Genomic DNA, 15,811 nt, shown 5'->3' on the forward strand with positions numbered 1-15,811 from the left:
CCCCCTACAGTGCAGCCCCCCTTACAGTGCAGACACCCCACAATACAGACACCCCTACAGTGCAGCCCCCCTACAATGCAGACACCCCACAATACAGACCTGAGACCCCCCCCTACAGTGCAGACACCCCACAATACAGACACCCCTACAGTGCAGCCCCCCTACAATGCAGACACTCCCCTACAGTGCAGACACCCCACAATACAGACACCCCTACAATGCAGACACCCCACAATACAGACCTGAGACCCCCCCTACAGTGCAGCCTCCCTTACAGTGCAGACACCCCACAATACAGACACCCCCCACCTAGAATGCAGACCCAGACCCCCCCTTCAGACCCATAATGTACCTCGCCTGTGACCTGTCGCCTCGGCTCAGATGATCAGCGCAGTTTCGTGGGACATGGTGCATGGCACGTGTAGCCTACAGGGAGGAGAGGGAGGAGAGGGAGGAGGGGGAGGAGGCAGCGGATTCACTGTGCTCGGCTACGTGAGACAGGTCACAGCCGAGACTGATCAGACAGAGCCGCAGCGCGGGCACAAAAGAAGGGGAATAGTTGGGTCCCGGGTGCGCCGGCCGACGGGTGTCACTCGAGCGTGGCGAACACCCCCCCATTTGCAAAGCCACTGCAGCTACACAGGCTCTGTGTATGTACAGTCAGTCTGTGTTACTTGCCTGTCACTGCGCTGATTAAACCCGCGGCCGCCCGATGTCTCCGCTTCAGTCATGGAGGGGGAGTGCCGGCCTTACACCCCCCAGTGTGTGGCACCCGGGGCGCCCCGCCCCCCACTTAGTACGCCTCTGACTGGCTGGAACACTTCCTTTCAAAGCTATGCTTTGCTGCTAGCCTGTGTATTGTGGGAGGTGGGGAGGGGCGTTCCCAAGTGGCAATGTGCCGGAAAGGTGGAGCAGGGCGGCGCTGGCTGGTACATAACTTTGCAAAGCTCGCACTGCGAGTGTGTGCGCGGCGGGAGGGGAACTGGATACGTAGAACAGCCCTGTCCATACTCGCACTGCTCAAAATTGTACTCGCCAAATGCGAGCAGGCGAGTGCAAATTTTGAGGGCTGCATTAGATATACCATGGAACACAGTCAAGACGGTCATCATCAAGTGGATAAAATATGGCACAACAGTGACATTACCAAGAACTGGACGTCCCTCCAAAATTATTGAAAAGACGAGAAGAAAACTGGTCAGGGAGGCTGCCAAGAGGCTACAGCAACATTAAAGGGGTTGTAAAGATACCATTTTTTTTTCCTGAATAGCTTCCTTTACCTTAGTGCAGTCCTCCTTCACTTACCTCATCCTTCCATTTGGCTTTTAAATGTCCTCATTTCTTCTGAGAAATACTCACTTCCTGTTCTTCTGTCTGTAACTCCACACAGTATGGCAAGGCTTTCTCTCTGGTGTGGAGTGTCGTGCTCGCCCCCTCCCTTGGACTACAGGAGAGTCAGGACGCCCACTAACACACAGCTCCTTTCTCTATCTGCAACGTAGAGAGCGTCCTGACTCTCCTGTTGTCCAAGGGAGGGGACGAGCATGACACTCCACACCAGGGAAAAAGCCTCACATTACTGTGTGGAGTTACAGACAAAGAACAGGAAGTGAGGATTTCTCAGAAGAAATAAGGACATTTAAAAGCAAAATGGAAGGATGAGGTAAGTGAAGGAGGACTGCACTAAGGTAAAGGAAGCTGTTTAGGGAAAAAGAAAAAGGGTACCTTTACAACCCCTGTAAAGGAGCTGCAGGAATATCTGGCAAGTACCGACTGTGTGGTATATGTGACAACAATCTCCCGTATTCTTCATATGTCTGGGCTATGGGGTAAAAATATCCAAGCCCATTAAAAAGGTGGAAAAAGTTCTGAAGAGATTTATCCGTCTTTTTTTTTTTACATCACAAAAACCTGACATTTTAACAGGGGTGTGTAGACTTTTTATATCCACTGTACATAGATGACCTACACCTATAGCAAGGACATTAAATGTGAACTAACCCTTACAAACACCTCAACAATTATATATTGTATGACTTTGAGATGTCCAACAAGCTAATATTGGTGTGAATGTTAGGAGTCTATTAAAAGGTTGGCTATAGAGTGTAGTTTTAATACATTTCAGAAAATGGAACGTAGTGTGCTCCTTATTGAATAATCAGACACTTAATGATATATCAGAGCTTCTATGTTGCTTAAAGTGATTGTAAAGGTGTTTTTTTTTTAAAATAACAAACATGTTATACTTCTCTGCTCTGTGCAAGGGTTTGGCACCAATCCTCCTTTTCTGGGGTGTCCTGGTGGCAATCCTGGCTCCTCCTTTTCATCGGGTGCCCCCACGAAGAGCCGCATTCCATGGGGGCACCCGTGCGGGTCTGGGGGGCAACTCGATCCCAGAAGGTTTTTCACCTTAATGCATAGAATGCATTAAGGTGAAAAACCTTGCGACTTTACAACCCCTTAAACGCTTTACTGAAGGTTACCGTCAGTCCTTTACGCTGGAGACCAATCATATGATCACTGTCATATGGGCAGTACAGTTGCTTCTAGAAATTGAGAACTCAATGATTTTCACATGTGACATTTGAACTAACTAAGCCCGACATCCATACAATTGTATAATGGGGGATTTATACTCTGTATATTAAAGCCAAATTAAATTTTAGATATTAAGAATATAACACTTAGTGGTGGCACTTCTCCCTGGCAGCAATAAGGCCCTTGGTTTGATTACCAGTCATATGATATTCTAACCGAGTCCACCCAGGATGCCTACCCCTGTATGCAGCTAATCATGCATCGCCCCCCCATCTGTCTTGAAAGGACAATTACTCTTATTCAAACCAAAATCCAGTTTCTCCAACACCATCAATGTTTTTTTAGATGCAATGTCTAAACCTATATATAACAAGGGAAGTAATATAGGAGATCCATTATTGCATTATATATTTCAAAACGCTAACCTAACAAATGCTTACCTGAGCGTACCCAGGGCAGCTGCATTCAGGGGGTAGCCATCTTAGCTCAGTAGAATATCATAGGGCAAATTTTAGACAGGAGCCAATTAACCTACCAGCAAGAAGGTGCCAACACAAAAAGTAAAAAGAAATTAGCCAAACCAATCATTCTCCACATATGAACTGTTCATGGTTTGCTTAGCAGCAGTGTTGCAAGTAACGGCATTTAAATAAACGCCGTTGCGTAACGATTGGCATCCTGTGGGTAACTAGTAATCTACCTGATTACTTTTACCCTCTCGGCAACGCCGTTCCCACTACATGGGCGGCGTTACCGAGATTACCGATACTGAGCATTTGCGGGAGTACTTGTACTCACACAAATGCCCCCGATGCCAGATCCGATACTACCGCATACCGCAACGCCGCCTAGTTAATCAGCGTGCGGAGAACATTACAGCTTTCATTTGAATAGCTGTCTGTTCCCCGCCGCGTATATACACTCCCCCTTGCTCAGGTGATCTGTCTATCAAAGTGCAGATCACCCGTCCAATCCTGAGCAAGGGGGAGTGTCTATACGCGGCGGGGAACAGACAGCTATTCAAAAAGCTGTAATGTTCCCCGCACGCTGATTAACTAGGCGGCGGCATTTAGGTATGGAGGGAAATGGCTGCATATGTGGGGGGCATGGCTGCATATGTGGGGGGCATGGCTGCATATGTGGGGGGGCATGGCTGCATATGTGGGGGGACATGGCTGCATATGTGGGGGGACATGGCTGTATTTGGGGACACATTTAAAAAAAAAGTATCGGTAATCGGTATCGGCGAGTACTTAAAAAAAAGTATCGGTACTTGTACTCGGTCCTAAAAAAGTGGTATCGGGACAACCTTTAAAATCCTTTCTAGATTTCTAGGTTTGGTATAGATTTAAAAAAAACATGCCCTGCAGTAGAAAAGACACACATAGAAAAAAAAGGCATATGATTAACCATAATTGCATTGTAGAATATAAAAAAAAAAAAAATCTGTTACATTGCCGAGTAACTAGTTACTTTGCCAATAAAGTAACTGAGTCACTAACTCAATTACTTTTTCGGACAAGTAACTTGTAACTGTAACTAATGTGAAAAATGGTACTACAGCGCTAGTTAAATATTTAAAAAAATGTCATTAACAAAATAACCAAATAATAAACGCAGCAATAAAATGATGTAAGTCAAACAAATAGTGCAGAAAATTATGTATAATATATTGCGCTGAGTATTAACTAAGATAATGTGAAAACCCCAAAGTATACGTGATTCAATATATACAAGACCCACAAACGAAGGGAAAAAGACAATTAGTCCAGTGGATACACCAGAGTTTCTTCCGTGCACAACACCCTGTGTAATGATTGAGAGATGTTTGATCTAATCACACTATGCAGACTTCTGTTTCATATGTGCAGCACTTCCTCCACACTGATACAGCTCATAGAAGACACAAGAGAAAAAAATCTTCATAGCGCAAATCGCATGAACAAATATAAGTAGAAAATTTCAGACTAGGTCTCACTCACGAATCCGCCGAGTTAAAACAGCATTTAGGATAACCTAGCACCAATCCTTCAAATTTAGCCGCTCAGCGTCTCTGATGAGCTCTCCTCATTCGGGTCTGCGATCCGTCCCGCTCGTAACTTCTCCCCCACGCGTTACGTCACTAGACACGTGACTTAATCATGGGTAACTGCTAGCCAGGTCTCAGCTGATGTTATTTATAGTCAGCGAGATACACAGGCACCAACGGGATATGCAGTAATAGAGTGTTTCATCTTACATCATCGCAGGCTCATAAGGATTGGTAATATATTCATATGTATAATTTTAATACAAGTACAATTAAAATGAGTACAATTATTTAAAATTATTTAAAAACAATCATTATTATTCAACCACTGGGGATATGTCTCAACATAGCAGCCTCCAGTGGTTACAAATGGTACAGCACTATAACCTCCAACCCATTATCCATTTATATGGACAACTGTGGGTATGAAACAACCCCCACAGGACATTAGTAATACAACACTTGTAATAGAAAATGGTAAAGGGGAACTCCAGTAACTTATCAGTAACCATATTTACCGTATATAATAAAATTATATAAAATATATATATATATATAAACATAGAATATATATTTAAAACATGTTAAAATAAATTGATTTAAATTTAAAATTTAGTGTTTAAAATCAGAGAGGAAGTCGACTCAAACATACACATAATTATAAAAATATATAAATATGTGAAAAAATGTATGAAAATTAAAAAATCAGTAATCAGAGATGAAACAATTGAGATCAAATTCTATATTTAACCCATTCGGTGATAATGATCTCATTTCATGTATCCATCTTGATTCAGTCTGACTCAGTTGCCGTACCTTATGGCTCCCCCTCCAATGTGGATTATATTTGGCAATAGCCCAAAATTTAAGATCTTTGGGATTTTTTTGATGACACATGGAAAAATGCCGTGATACATTATGGTCAGGGAAGCCCTTTTCAATATTTTGAACATGCTCCCTCAAACGTTTCCACAAGGGCCTTTTAGTGCGGCCAATATACTGAAGAGAGCATGGACATTGTAAGGCATAGACTACACCCTCAGTTCTGCATGTTATTAGATCTTTGATTTGATATTCTGTTTGGGTAACATTAGATACAAAACTGGAGCATTTTTGTCCGTTGAAATTAGTTTTTTTGCAGGCTGGTTAATTAATATCCCGAAGGGACAATTGGTCAGGATTCGTAGGAACTGTACTGACCCACAAATATACATAGACCAAGCTAATATGATTGGCGAAAAGTTCGTGAACAAAGGATATGACACTGGTTTTATACAGACACAGATCCAAAAAGTACTAGAGATACCCAGAGAAACACTAATAAAAGATAAGGTCAAAAGAACAGCTTTGGATGATCAAGTGCCAATCATTCTGAATTATAACGTCCAACATAAACAGCTGGAGACCATTTTTAAAAGGCATTGGGCTATATTACAGGCGGACAAACAATTACAATGTATATTGCCAAGTATGCCAAGAATAATTTATAGACGGGCACCCACTTTAAGGGATTTAGTGGCTAAGAATGTACCGGATCCCCCTACTAAGTCCAATAGACTAACTTTTTTCCAAGGAAAAGGTTTCTTCCCTTGCAAAAGATGTTTTGCCTGCAAAAAAACTAATTTCAACGGACAAAAATGCTCCAGTTTTGTATCTAATGTTACCCAAACAGAATATCAAATCAAAGATCTAATAACATGCAGAACTGAGGGTGTAGTCTATGCCTTACAATGTCCATGCTCTCTTCAGTATATTGGCCGCACTAAAAGGCCCTTGTGGAAACGTTTGAGGGAGCATGTTCAAAATATTGAAAAGGGCTTCCCTGACCATAATGTATCACGGCATTTTTCCATGTGTCATCAAAAAAATCCCAAAGATCTTAAATTTTGGGCTATTGCCAAATATAATCCACATTGGAGGGGGAGCCATAAGGTACGGCAACTGAGTCAGACTGAATCAAGATGGATACATGAAATGAGATCATTATCACCGAATGGGTTAAATATAGAATTTGATCTCAATTGTTTCATCTCTGATTACTGATTTTTTAATTTTCATACATTTTTTCACATATTTATATATTTTTATAATTATGTGTATGTTTGAGTCGACTTCCTCTCTGATTTTAAACACTAAATTTTAAATTTAAATCAATTTATTTTAACATGTTTTAAATATATATTCTATGTTTATATATATATATATATTTTATATAATTTTATTATATACGGTAAATATGGTTACTGATAAGTTACTGGAGTTCCCCTTTACCATTTTCTATTACAAGTGTTGTATTACTAATGTCCTGTGGGGGTTGTTTCATACCCACAGTTGTCCATATAAATGGATAATGGGTTGGAGGTTATAGTGCTGTACCATTTGTAACCACTGGAGGCTGCTATGTTGAGACATATCCCCAGTGGTTGAATAATAATGATTGTTTTTAAATAATTTTAAATAATTGTACTCATTTTAATTGTACTTGTATTAAAATTATACATATGAATATATTACCAATCCTTATGAGCCTGCGATGATGTAAGATGAAACACTCTATTACTGCATATCCCGTTGGTGCCTGTGTATCTCGCTGACTATAAATAACATCAGCTGAGACCTGGCTAGCAGTTACCCATGATTAAGTCACGTGTCTAGTGACGTAACGCGTGGGGGAGAAGTTACGAGCGGGACGGATCGCAGACCCGAATGAGGAGAGCTCATCAGAGACGCTGAGCGGCTAAATTTGAAGGATTGGTGCTAGGTTATCCTAAATGCTGTTTTAACTCGGCGGATTCGTGAGTGAGACCTAGTCTGAAATTTTCTACTTATATTTGTTCATGCGATTTGCGCTATGAAGATTTTTTTCTCTTGTGTCTTCTATGAGCTGTATCAGTGTGGAGGAAGTGCTGCACATATGAAACAGAAGTCTGCATAGTGTGATTAGATCAAACATCTCTCAATCATTACACAGGGTGTTGTGCACGGAAGAAACTCTGGTGTATCCACTGGACTAATTGTCTTTTTCCCTTCGTTTGTGGGTCTTGTATATATTGAATCACGTATACTTTGGGGTTTTCACATTATCTTAGTTAATACTCAGCGCAATATATATGTAACTGTAACTAATTACTTTTTTAAAGGAAGATGAGCAACACTGCTTAGCAGGGGTGTAGTAGTGGTGTGGCTTTTACCAGTAAATACTTGCTAAAAGAACACCCTTCTTATTTCTAATGGTTGGGAGCGAAGCACCCAAGTATGTATATGTATAGCCATTTTTTCTTTAGTTTTGGATAGAGAACGGGAGTAATAAAGACCCTCAATTTTTATTGACACTTGTGTCCTTACTAGTTAAAGTCACTCTCTATAATTGTCCTGGTGGCCATAGCCACTGAAATAGAAAGTGACGGGGAATCCAACCATTTGTAAAAAGTCACAACATCAGCAGGCGAGTGGAAATCTTTCCATGGGGGACATCCTGTTCCCTTCTGCATCTTCAGGACAAGAGTCTCGGCTATAAACGTGTTATGTTTTCTTTCACTAAAGTATGATGGAAAAAAAATAAAATAAAAAAGGTGTCATACCCTCCTCGAGTGTGACGTTGGTTGTGCTTCGATATCTTGTAAGGAAGGTTCTTCTCCCCAAGGCTCTCCAGGTTTCGAATGATGGCTCCTCTTTCAAAGAGAGCTTCCATTGTACGTTTCAGAGTGGACACTGTTTCAGGCTGTAAAGAAAGAAAAAATAATGGTGAGTGAACTTATTTAGCTTAAAGATGGCTTATTTCACCAAGACGAAGTATGTGCTTTTTAGCACAGGGTAAAATGGCGGGAAACGCTCTGCATACAGCCAATTTTGCCACTACAGTATCACTCAGGCAGGTGCCAAGGCGCTTTGCCCTCCTCAGAACCTAAAGTTGATTCAGTAAAAGCCCCCCCAAAAAATAAAAAATAATAAAAAAAAATAAAAATTGTACAGTAATGCTGCGTACACACAAATCGGAATTTCCAACAAGAAAAGTTCGATGTGAGCTTCTGGTCGGAAATTCCGACAGTGTGTAGGCCCCATTGGACTTTTTCTGTCGGAATTACCGACAGCAAAAATTTGAGAGCCGGTTCTCAAATTTTTTCGACTGGAAAAGTTCTTATGCAATTTCGACGCACAAAAAAAAAAAAACACACATTCTCGAAATCAAGCAGAAGAGCCACGCTGCCTATTGAACTTCATTTTTCTCAGCTCGTCGTATGTGTTGTACGTCACCACGTTCTTAACGGTCAGAATTTCAACAACTTTTGTGTGACCGTGTGTATGCAACACAAGTTTGAGCCATCGTGTGATCATGTGTACGCGCAATAAGCATTGTGCTCTCGTTTTGATAAGCGATAATGAGGTTCTTCATTTGTGTAACATTTTCTATTCCAGGTAGCCACAGGGATATAGGGGGTGAAGGGTCTCTCCATTTCAGGGGGATAAAGGATTTGGCAGAATATCTTTGAAAGTTATTCCCAGATAAATACTGAATACTGGGCTTCATCCATTATACAGCATGAAGGGAGTACTGCTACCCTAGAAAAGGAAAGGCAAGCTTTTCCCTGGGCAGCAAAACAAGCTGTGGAACAGCAAATGGTTTGTGTTTGGCAAGCGACGGAATTGGTTCTATGACTTGTGTGTTGCGGTATTCGCACTTTGCCAAGGCTACTGACACAAACCTAATTAATGACTCACTGGCTTCCGATGGGGCTTTTCCCTTACTTGCAGAACAATAAACAGGAGCACATGGGTTCTCAGATGTCCGAACTATGGTTCTGCAGGGGGCAGAAGAGCAAATGACTCAGACATATTGGCTCTGAAAGACGCGGTTAAGTTAAAGAGGACCTGAACTCAAAAAGTGAAGATTTGCCATGTTATATGGAATATCTAGAAATGTTAAAGTGTCTGTGCAGAAACTGGAAAGACTTACCTTTTGTCTTCCTCCTGAAATACAGCAGTGCACTTCCTGCATGGTATATCTGCAGTATGAGATCATCTAAGGTACTGCTGTCTCTGACTACTAGTCCCAGGAAATTTGGAGAGATTTGGGAGATGTCACTAGTATGCTGCTCATTGTTTCCCATGCTGGAGAAGAAGTTTTAACAGAGGACAAGGATCTAACTAATCATGCTTCAATAATTCGGTGGATCTGTGCATCCTCCACCTCTCATGTAATTTCTTTAATATTCCCCTACCAGTCATTAGATCTCCAGTCATCAAGAGGCAGTTTTGACACAAGGAAGCACAGCCCTGTCTCTACCAATATGGCTACCTCCACATAGAAATACAGTAAGGCCCCTTTCACATGGGGCGGATCAGTAATGATCCACCTCCGTATGCTCAGCGGGGATCGCTCTGTTGATCCCCGCTGAGCCGGTGGATGACAGGGCGGTCCCCGCACACTGTGCAAGGACCGCCCTGTCTTTTCTCCGATCTCCCCTATGGGGGGGGGGGGGGAATCGGATGCACACAGACCGTATGTCTGTGTTCATCCGATCCGCAGACGGAAGGAAAAATAGGGTTTTCTTCCGTCTGCAAAATCGGATCTTTGCGGAGGCGGATGAGATCGGGTGTCAGCGGATGTTCATCCGCTGACACCCGCAATCTCATAGGGACCAATGCATGTTCCTTTTTGGAGATGCACGACAGGAAATCTGTCCAGTGAGCAAAATGTTCATCTTAGGCCCCTTTTCATATGAGCAGGCTGATTGCCATACGTCTGTTTTTGGCAGATTTTATCAGATCGTATTCCCGGCGTGCCAGTGGGCACATGTCCGCCTACATCCACCGCCCCATAGAGAACAATGGGTGGGCCAATCAAGTCCACCTGAAAAACAGACATCTGTCCACTGACACCCACCGGGCATCCGATCTGATAAATTCCACTAAAAACAGATGAATAGCGATACGTTTGCCATCCGTCCAGCGAGTCAGATAACAAACCGGATGGAAATGGACATGCAGGAGAGCGGGCTGTGTCTGCTCTGCAGACACAGACCTGTCATCTGCCTTCTTAGCGAGGATCAGGGGAGAGATCCCCCCCCGCTGAGCAGGCAGATCCGCATTTATCTGAAAAGGGACCTTAGAGTGGTCAATGGAAATTTGTCCCTATTGGAGGTTCTCCACTCACTTCTTGCTCCTATGGGAAAAAAAAAACCTCTAAAAAACCCTTTAAAAACTTTATCCAAGATGAAACAAAAAAAAATAAAACATTTCCTTCACTGGAGAGTATTTTTAACATATGCAATCACTGCAGTTCTTTAGATTATAATGAAAAAAAAAAATCTCAAATTTTAACTTTCGCAGGAGCCGTGTACCTGTTCTATCAGCCGGCCTGTGTCTGGAATTAGACCCAACTAACCAGATCATTCTCAGACATGATTCACGGAGGAATTATCACAATATCTAGACACATCTTCCAGAGATGACATAACTAGGGCAGCAGCTTAGACTGTTTATGGCGACAGTTGGTCTTAAAATCCCTCATGTTTGTAAACTGTTATCCGACAAACAGACCGGCTGCAGTAAAACGTACAATTCTGTGGACTTCCAGTCTTCCATTGTGACCCTTTATTGTAGATCGGGTTCTCACCGTCCACACAGAAGCAACAGAGGGACCAGTGGCGGCTGGTGCTCAAAATTTTTGGGGGGGCACAAACGAAAAAGAAAAAAATTGCAGCCTCACTGTGCCCATCAAATGCAGCCACTGTGCCATCAATTGTCACCACTGTGCCATGCCATCAAACGCAGCCAATATGCCATCAATTATCACCACTGTGCCAGTTGTTGCCACTGTGCCAATTGTCCCCATTGTTGCCACTGTGCCCTGTAAAATGCACTTACCTTACTCCTTCCACATCCCTCGATGTCTTCTCCCGCCTTGGTGACGCTTCAGCCAATCAGGTTACTGATAACCAGAAAAGGGGGAACCTAATTGGCCGAGACGGCCGTCAGTCTTATCCAAGGAACGCACCCCCCGTACGTTCCTGAGGATAAGACATCCGGGAGGACGAGGGCTGTACACGGAAAGCCTATCAGAGCCACTGGCTCAGCCAACCAGCTGCCGTTATTCAGGTGGTCAGCGCTCAAGCTCCGGCCATCTGAATAGACCAGCGGCACCTGGCAACAATAACATACATTCATGCAATGTATGTTATTAGACTCAGTGGCGGGCGAGAGCCAGAGGGGGCGGCGCTCCAGCGCCCTCTACGGACGAACCGCCACTGAGAGGGACTCTTCTGTATTAATCTTACAGCAATAACCAAGACTGAAGCAGACTTTGGGGTTGATTTACCAACACTGGAGAGTGCAAAATCAGGGGCAGCTGGGCCTGGTAGCCAATCAGCTTCCAACGCCAACTTACTCAATTAACAAGGTTCAACTTCTTTTTTTTTTAGATAACAAAACATAAATCATACTTGCCTCCACTGTGCAGTCCACTGTGCAGTCCGTTTTTTCACAGAGTGCAAATGGCGGCCATGGCAGCTCTCGCGGTGCCATGGCGGCTCTCATGGCTCCTTCCCGCATTAGATAACCCCCTCTGGGAAGCTCTTTCCCGGGGGGTTTCTTTGAGGGAGTGCTCCTGTCCTGTGTCATACACTCGGCGTCCATAGACGCCGAGTGTATGCCTCGGCGGCCGCGTCATTAGATTTGATTGAGAGCAGCGGGAGCCAAGGGCTGCGCTGCTATCAATCTATCCAATGAAGAGCAGAGAAGCCGTGGAGAGCGACGCGGGATCGCGCCCCCGGAAATTCAGGGCTCAGTGCCACTGCAAGGTGTTTGTTATTACAGAGGTTGTAAACTCTCCTTGTATGTACTTGGTACCTATAGGTAAGCCGAGAAAGGGGATGCATACTAGCACATTATATTTTTACTTTGCAGGGGAGAAGAACATTTTCAAGGGCTTACTTCCTCTTCAAAAGAGCCTTTCATATTACTCTAAAAAGTGATACTTAACCCAGAACCTGTATTCACTATATCAGCTCTCCCACAGAACATGGAAACGCAATTATTTTAGTAAATATATAAACTGCTAAATAACCTTTTCTCATCGGCAGTATATAGCTTTCTTGTGACTTCTATCAGTGTCTGGTTAAAGCTTATAGGAGGAGTTTTCATTGTACTCTGACTGTCCTATGAGGCTGCATTACCCCTGACCCTCTGTCTGGACAGTGCCATTTGGCCCTGTACCGATCACATGCATCCTCCCAAGGGAAAAAAAAAAAATCTCCAGCAATACACGCCAAAAACGGAGCATGTGCAGACTGCCCCCAAGGCTCTGTTCCATCAGCAGACAGATTGGAGACAGTAAAAGAAGCGAAGGAGCAGAGAAGTCCGGATCAAAACAGGCTTTTTACACAATGCAGAGAATTAACCCCTTAGGTTACACAGTGAGTATAACAAGCATGCTTTACTGCATATACAGACTGATTTTTCTGTTGTGGGTTTAGTAACACTTTAACCACTTGTCAACCGCCAGCTGTCAACCGCCAGCCTGTCGCGTCATTGAGGACACGGTGCACGGCACCCGCGATTGCCCAGTAACTGAGCAGGAAAGTGGATCTGTGTGTAAACACACAGATCCATGTCCTGTCAGGATGAGGGGACCGATGGCGTTTCCTTTGTACATAGGGACAACCATCGGTCACCTCCCCCAGTCACTCCCCTCCCCCCACAGTAAGAATCACTCCCTAGGGAATACCTTAACTCCTTGATCGCCCCCTAGTGTTAACCCCTTCCCTGCCAGTCACATTTATACAGTATATCGATGCATTTTTATAGCAGGGATCGCTGTATAAATGTGAATGGTCCCAAAAATGTCAAAAGTGTCCGCCGCAATGTCGCAGTCACGATATAAAAAAAAAAAATTATAAAAATGCCAAAAATCTGTCCCCTATTTTGGAGACGCTATAAAACTTACACAAACCAATCAATATACGCTTATTGCGATTTTTTTTACCAAAAATATGAAGAATAAGTATCGGCCTAAACTGAGGAAAAAAAAAAAAAAAAGTTTTCTTCAACTTGTCTCTCTTCTTTGGTTTATAGCGCAAGAAATAAAAAACCACAGAGGTGATCAAATACCACCAAAAGAAAGCTCTATTTGTGGGGGAAAAAAACAACAAATTTAATTTGGGTACAGTGCTGTATGGCCGCGCAATTGTCATTCAAAGTGTGACAGCGCTGAAAGCTGAAAATTGGTCTGAGCAGGAAGGGGGTGAAAGTGCCCTGAGGGCAAGTGGTTAAATATATTTTGTAAAAAGGTGAACTATGTCTTTAAGAGGTCTATATGCGCACACACACACAAACTATATAAATAAAAAAATAAAAAAACAAACACACACACACACACACAGATTCCTGGTGGATGAAGGAATTCCGCTCCCTGGATATAACACTGTATTTGGACAGCAGCTTCTGCACTGATCAGTAGATGCAGCCACTGATCAAAAAAATATATATATATTTTTTTTTTTGTGTGCGGCGTGTCCCAGGGACGGCGACACTCTGGCCAGAATTTAGTAAATCCCTGCTGAACCGTCCACATTTCGATCAGTGTATATTTATGTATATATTGTTCTTTAGTGAACAAAGCTGGAATGGAAGAGTCTCTACATCACGGCAATTGTTTCTTCTTGCACGTCTCCAGTATGGACAAATCTGACTGCGGCTGATTGCAGGTTGCAAATGCAAATTGAAAAGTAAATGTCAAAGCTATTAGAGTGCAGGAAATCAGCACGCTTCTTTACAAACAGACTTTTACAGAAAAAAAAAAAAAAGTGATTTGCTACAACTGCATGATATTTTGTCATTTCTATCCCAGACCAACTGGGTGTTATTAGGATGTAAAAAGAACGTAAAAAGAACATAAAAAAAAAAAAAAAAAAAAAGAGAAGAGCATCTGTGCTGCACTTAAGGGGTTGTAAAGGATTTCCCCCCCCCTAAATAGCTTCCTTTACCTTAGTGCAGTTCTCCTTCGCTTACCTCATCCTTCCATTTTGCTTTTAAATGTCCTTATTTCTTCTGAGAAATCCTTACTTCCTGTTCTTCTGTCTGTAACTACACACAGTAATGTGAGGCTTTCTCCCTGGTGTGGAGAAGGCCTCTTGAGGGGGCGAGCAGGAGTGTCAGAACGCTCTCTACGTTGCACATAGAGAAAGGGAGCTGTGTGTTAGTGGGCGTCCTGCTCGCCCCCTTCCTCCTCAAGAGGCTTTCTCCACACCAGGGAGAAAGCCTCGCATTACTGTGTGTAGTTACAGACAGAAGAACAGGAAGTGAGGATTTCTCAGAAGAAATAAGGACATTTAAAAGCAAAATTGAAGGATGAGGTAAATGAAGGAGGACTGCACCAAGGTAAAGGAAGCCATTTAGGGAAAAAAATAATAAATTCCTTTACAACCCCTTTAAGTGTGCGATAAGGAAAGCTGCAATCAAATCGCTATATGTAACACACATTCTTCACAGAACTGCCTTCTGAAGATAACATAGTATAATATGATTATTAAAAAACCGGAAGACAATTTTACAACACAGTGCATTCAATTTCGCCTCAATTTGGATTTATTGTTGCTATGTATTTATTATAGATTTAAAGTCCCTGAGGAAACCCTTAGTAGGCGAAACATGTTGGACTGCAAGCTTGTGACTACAACAGGAATTGAATGCACTGTGTTGTAAAATTCTACCTTTTTTTTTAATAATCATATTATACTATGTTATTTATGTATTAAAATAAATTTTACATTTAAATCTGTTCTCTGTTAAATATTACATTTTTCAATAACCACCCTTCGAACCCCACGCCCTTTCCCCAGTCTGCGGGTTTCACACGTATATTTCTCTTACATAGGGGTGTAGGTGGTATTGAACAAACAAAGTATAGAGCAATTGCTAAGATATTATTATCATCTAGCTATACCTTCTGAAGATAATTACCTGGCAGTCATCCTCAGCACTCCCTGACCCAAAACAAGCTACAGCCAAAGTCTGCATACTTGTTTTAGTGATCAAAGTATTAATGTCAGGCAACTAGAATTTTCAAAGTCAGCCATGACACCCCTCATGTTTTCTTTAAATCACCTCAATACTGGAAGCCCATCTGTGAATTAATATTTTGCGATGCGTGTAAAAAAAAAAAAAAAAAAAAAAAAAGTGTAAGCATTTTGTAAAATACTAAAAATTATATTATATATATATATATATATATTTATTTATTATAAT

At 42.4% G+C, this 15,811-nt stretch overlaps 1 protein-coding gene across 1 annotated transcript in view; it reads right to left on the reverse strand.

The window, feature by feature from the left end:
- Positions 1–15,811, reverse strand: part of MRPS6 (mitochondrial ribosomal protein S6) — an 84,088-nt gene that overhangs the window by 10,870 nt on the left and 57,407 nt on the right. The window contains exon 2 of the mRNA XM_040338939.1: positions 8,149–8,288. Coding sequence (XP_040194873.1) covers positions 8,149–8,288 — 140 coding nt within the window. The remainder of the gene's footprint in view (positions 1–8,148; positions 8,289–15,811) is intronic.

The sequence above is a fragment of the Rana temporaria genome, chromosome 2 (assembly GCF_905171775.1).
Source record: "Rana temporaria chromosome 2, aRanTem1.1, whole genome shotgun sequence".
NCBI classification, from domain to species: Eukaryota; Metazoa; Chordata; class Amphibia; order Anura; family Ranidae; genus Rana; species Rana temporaria.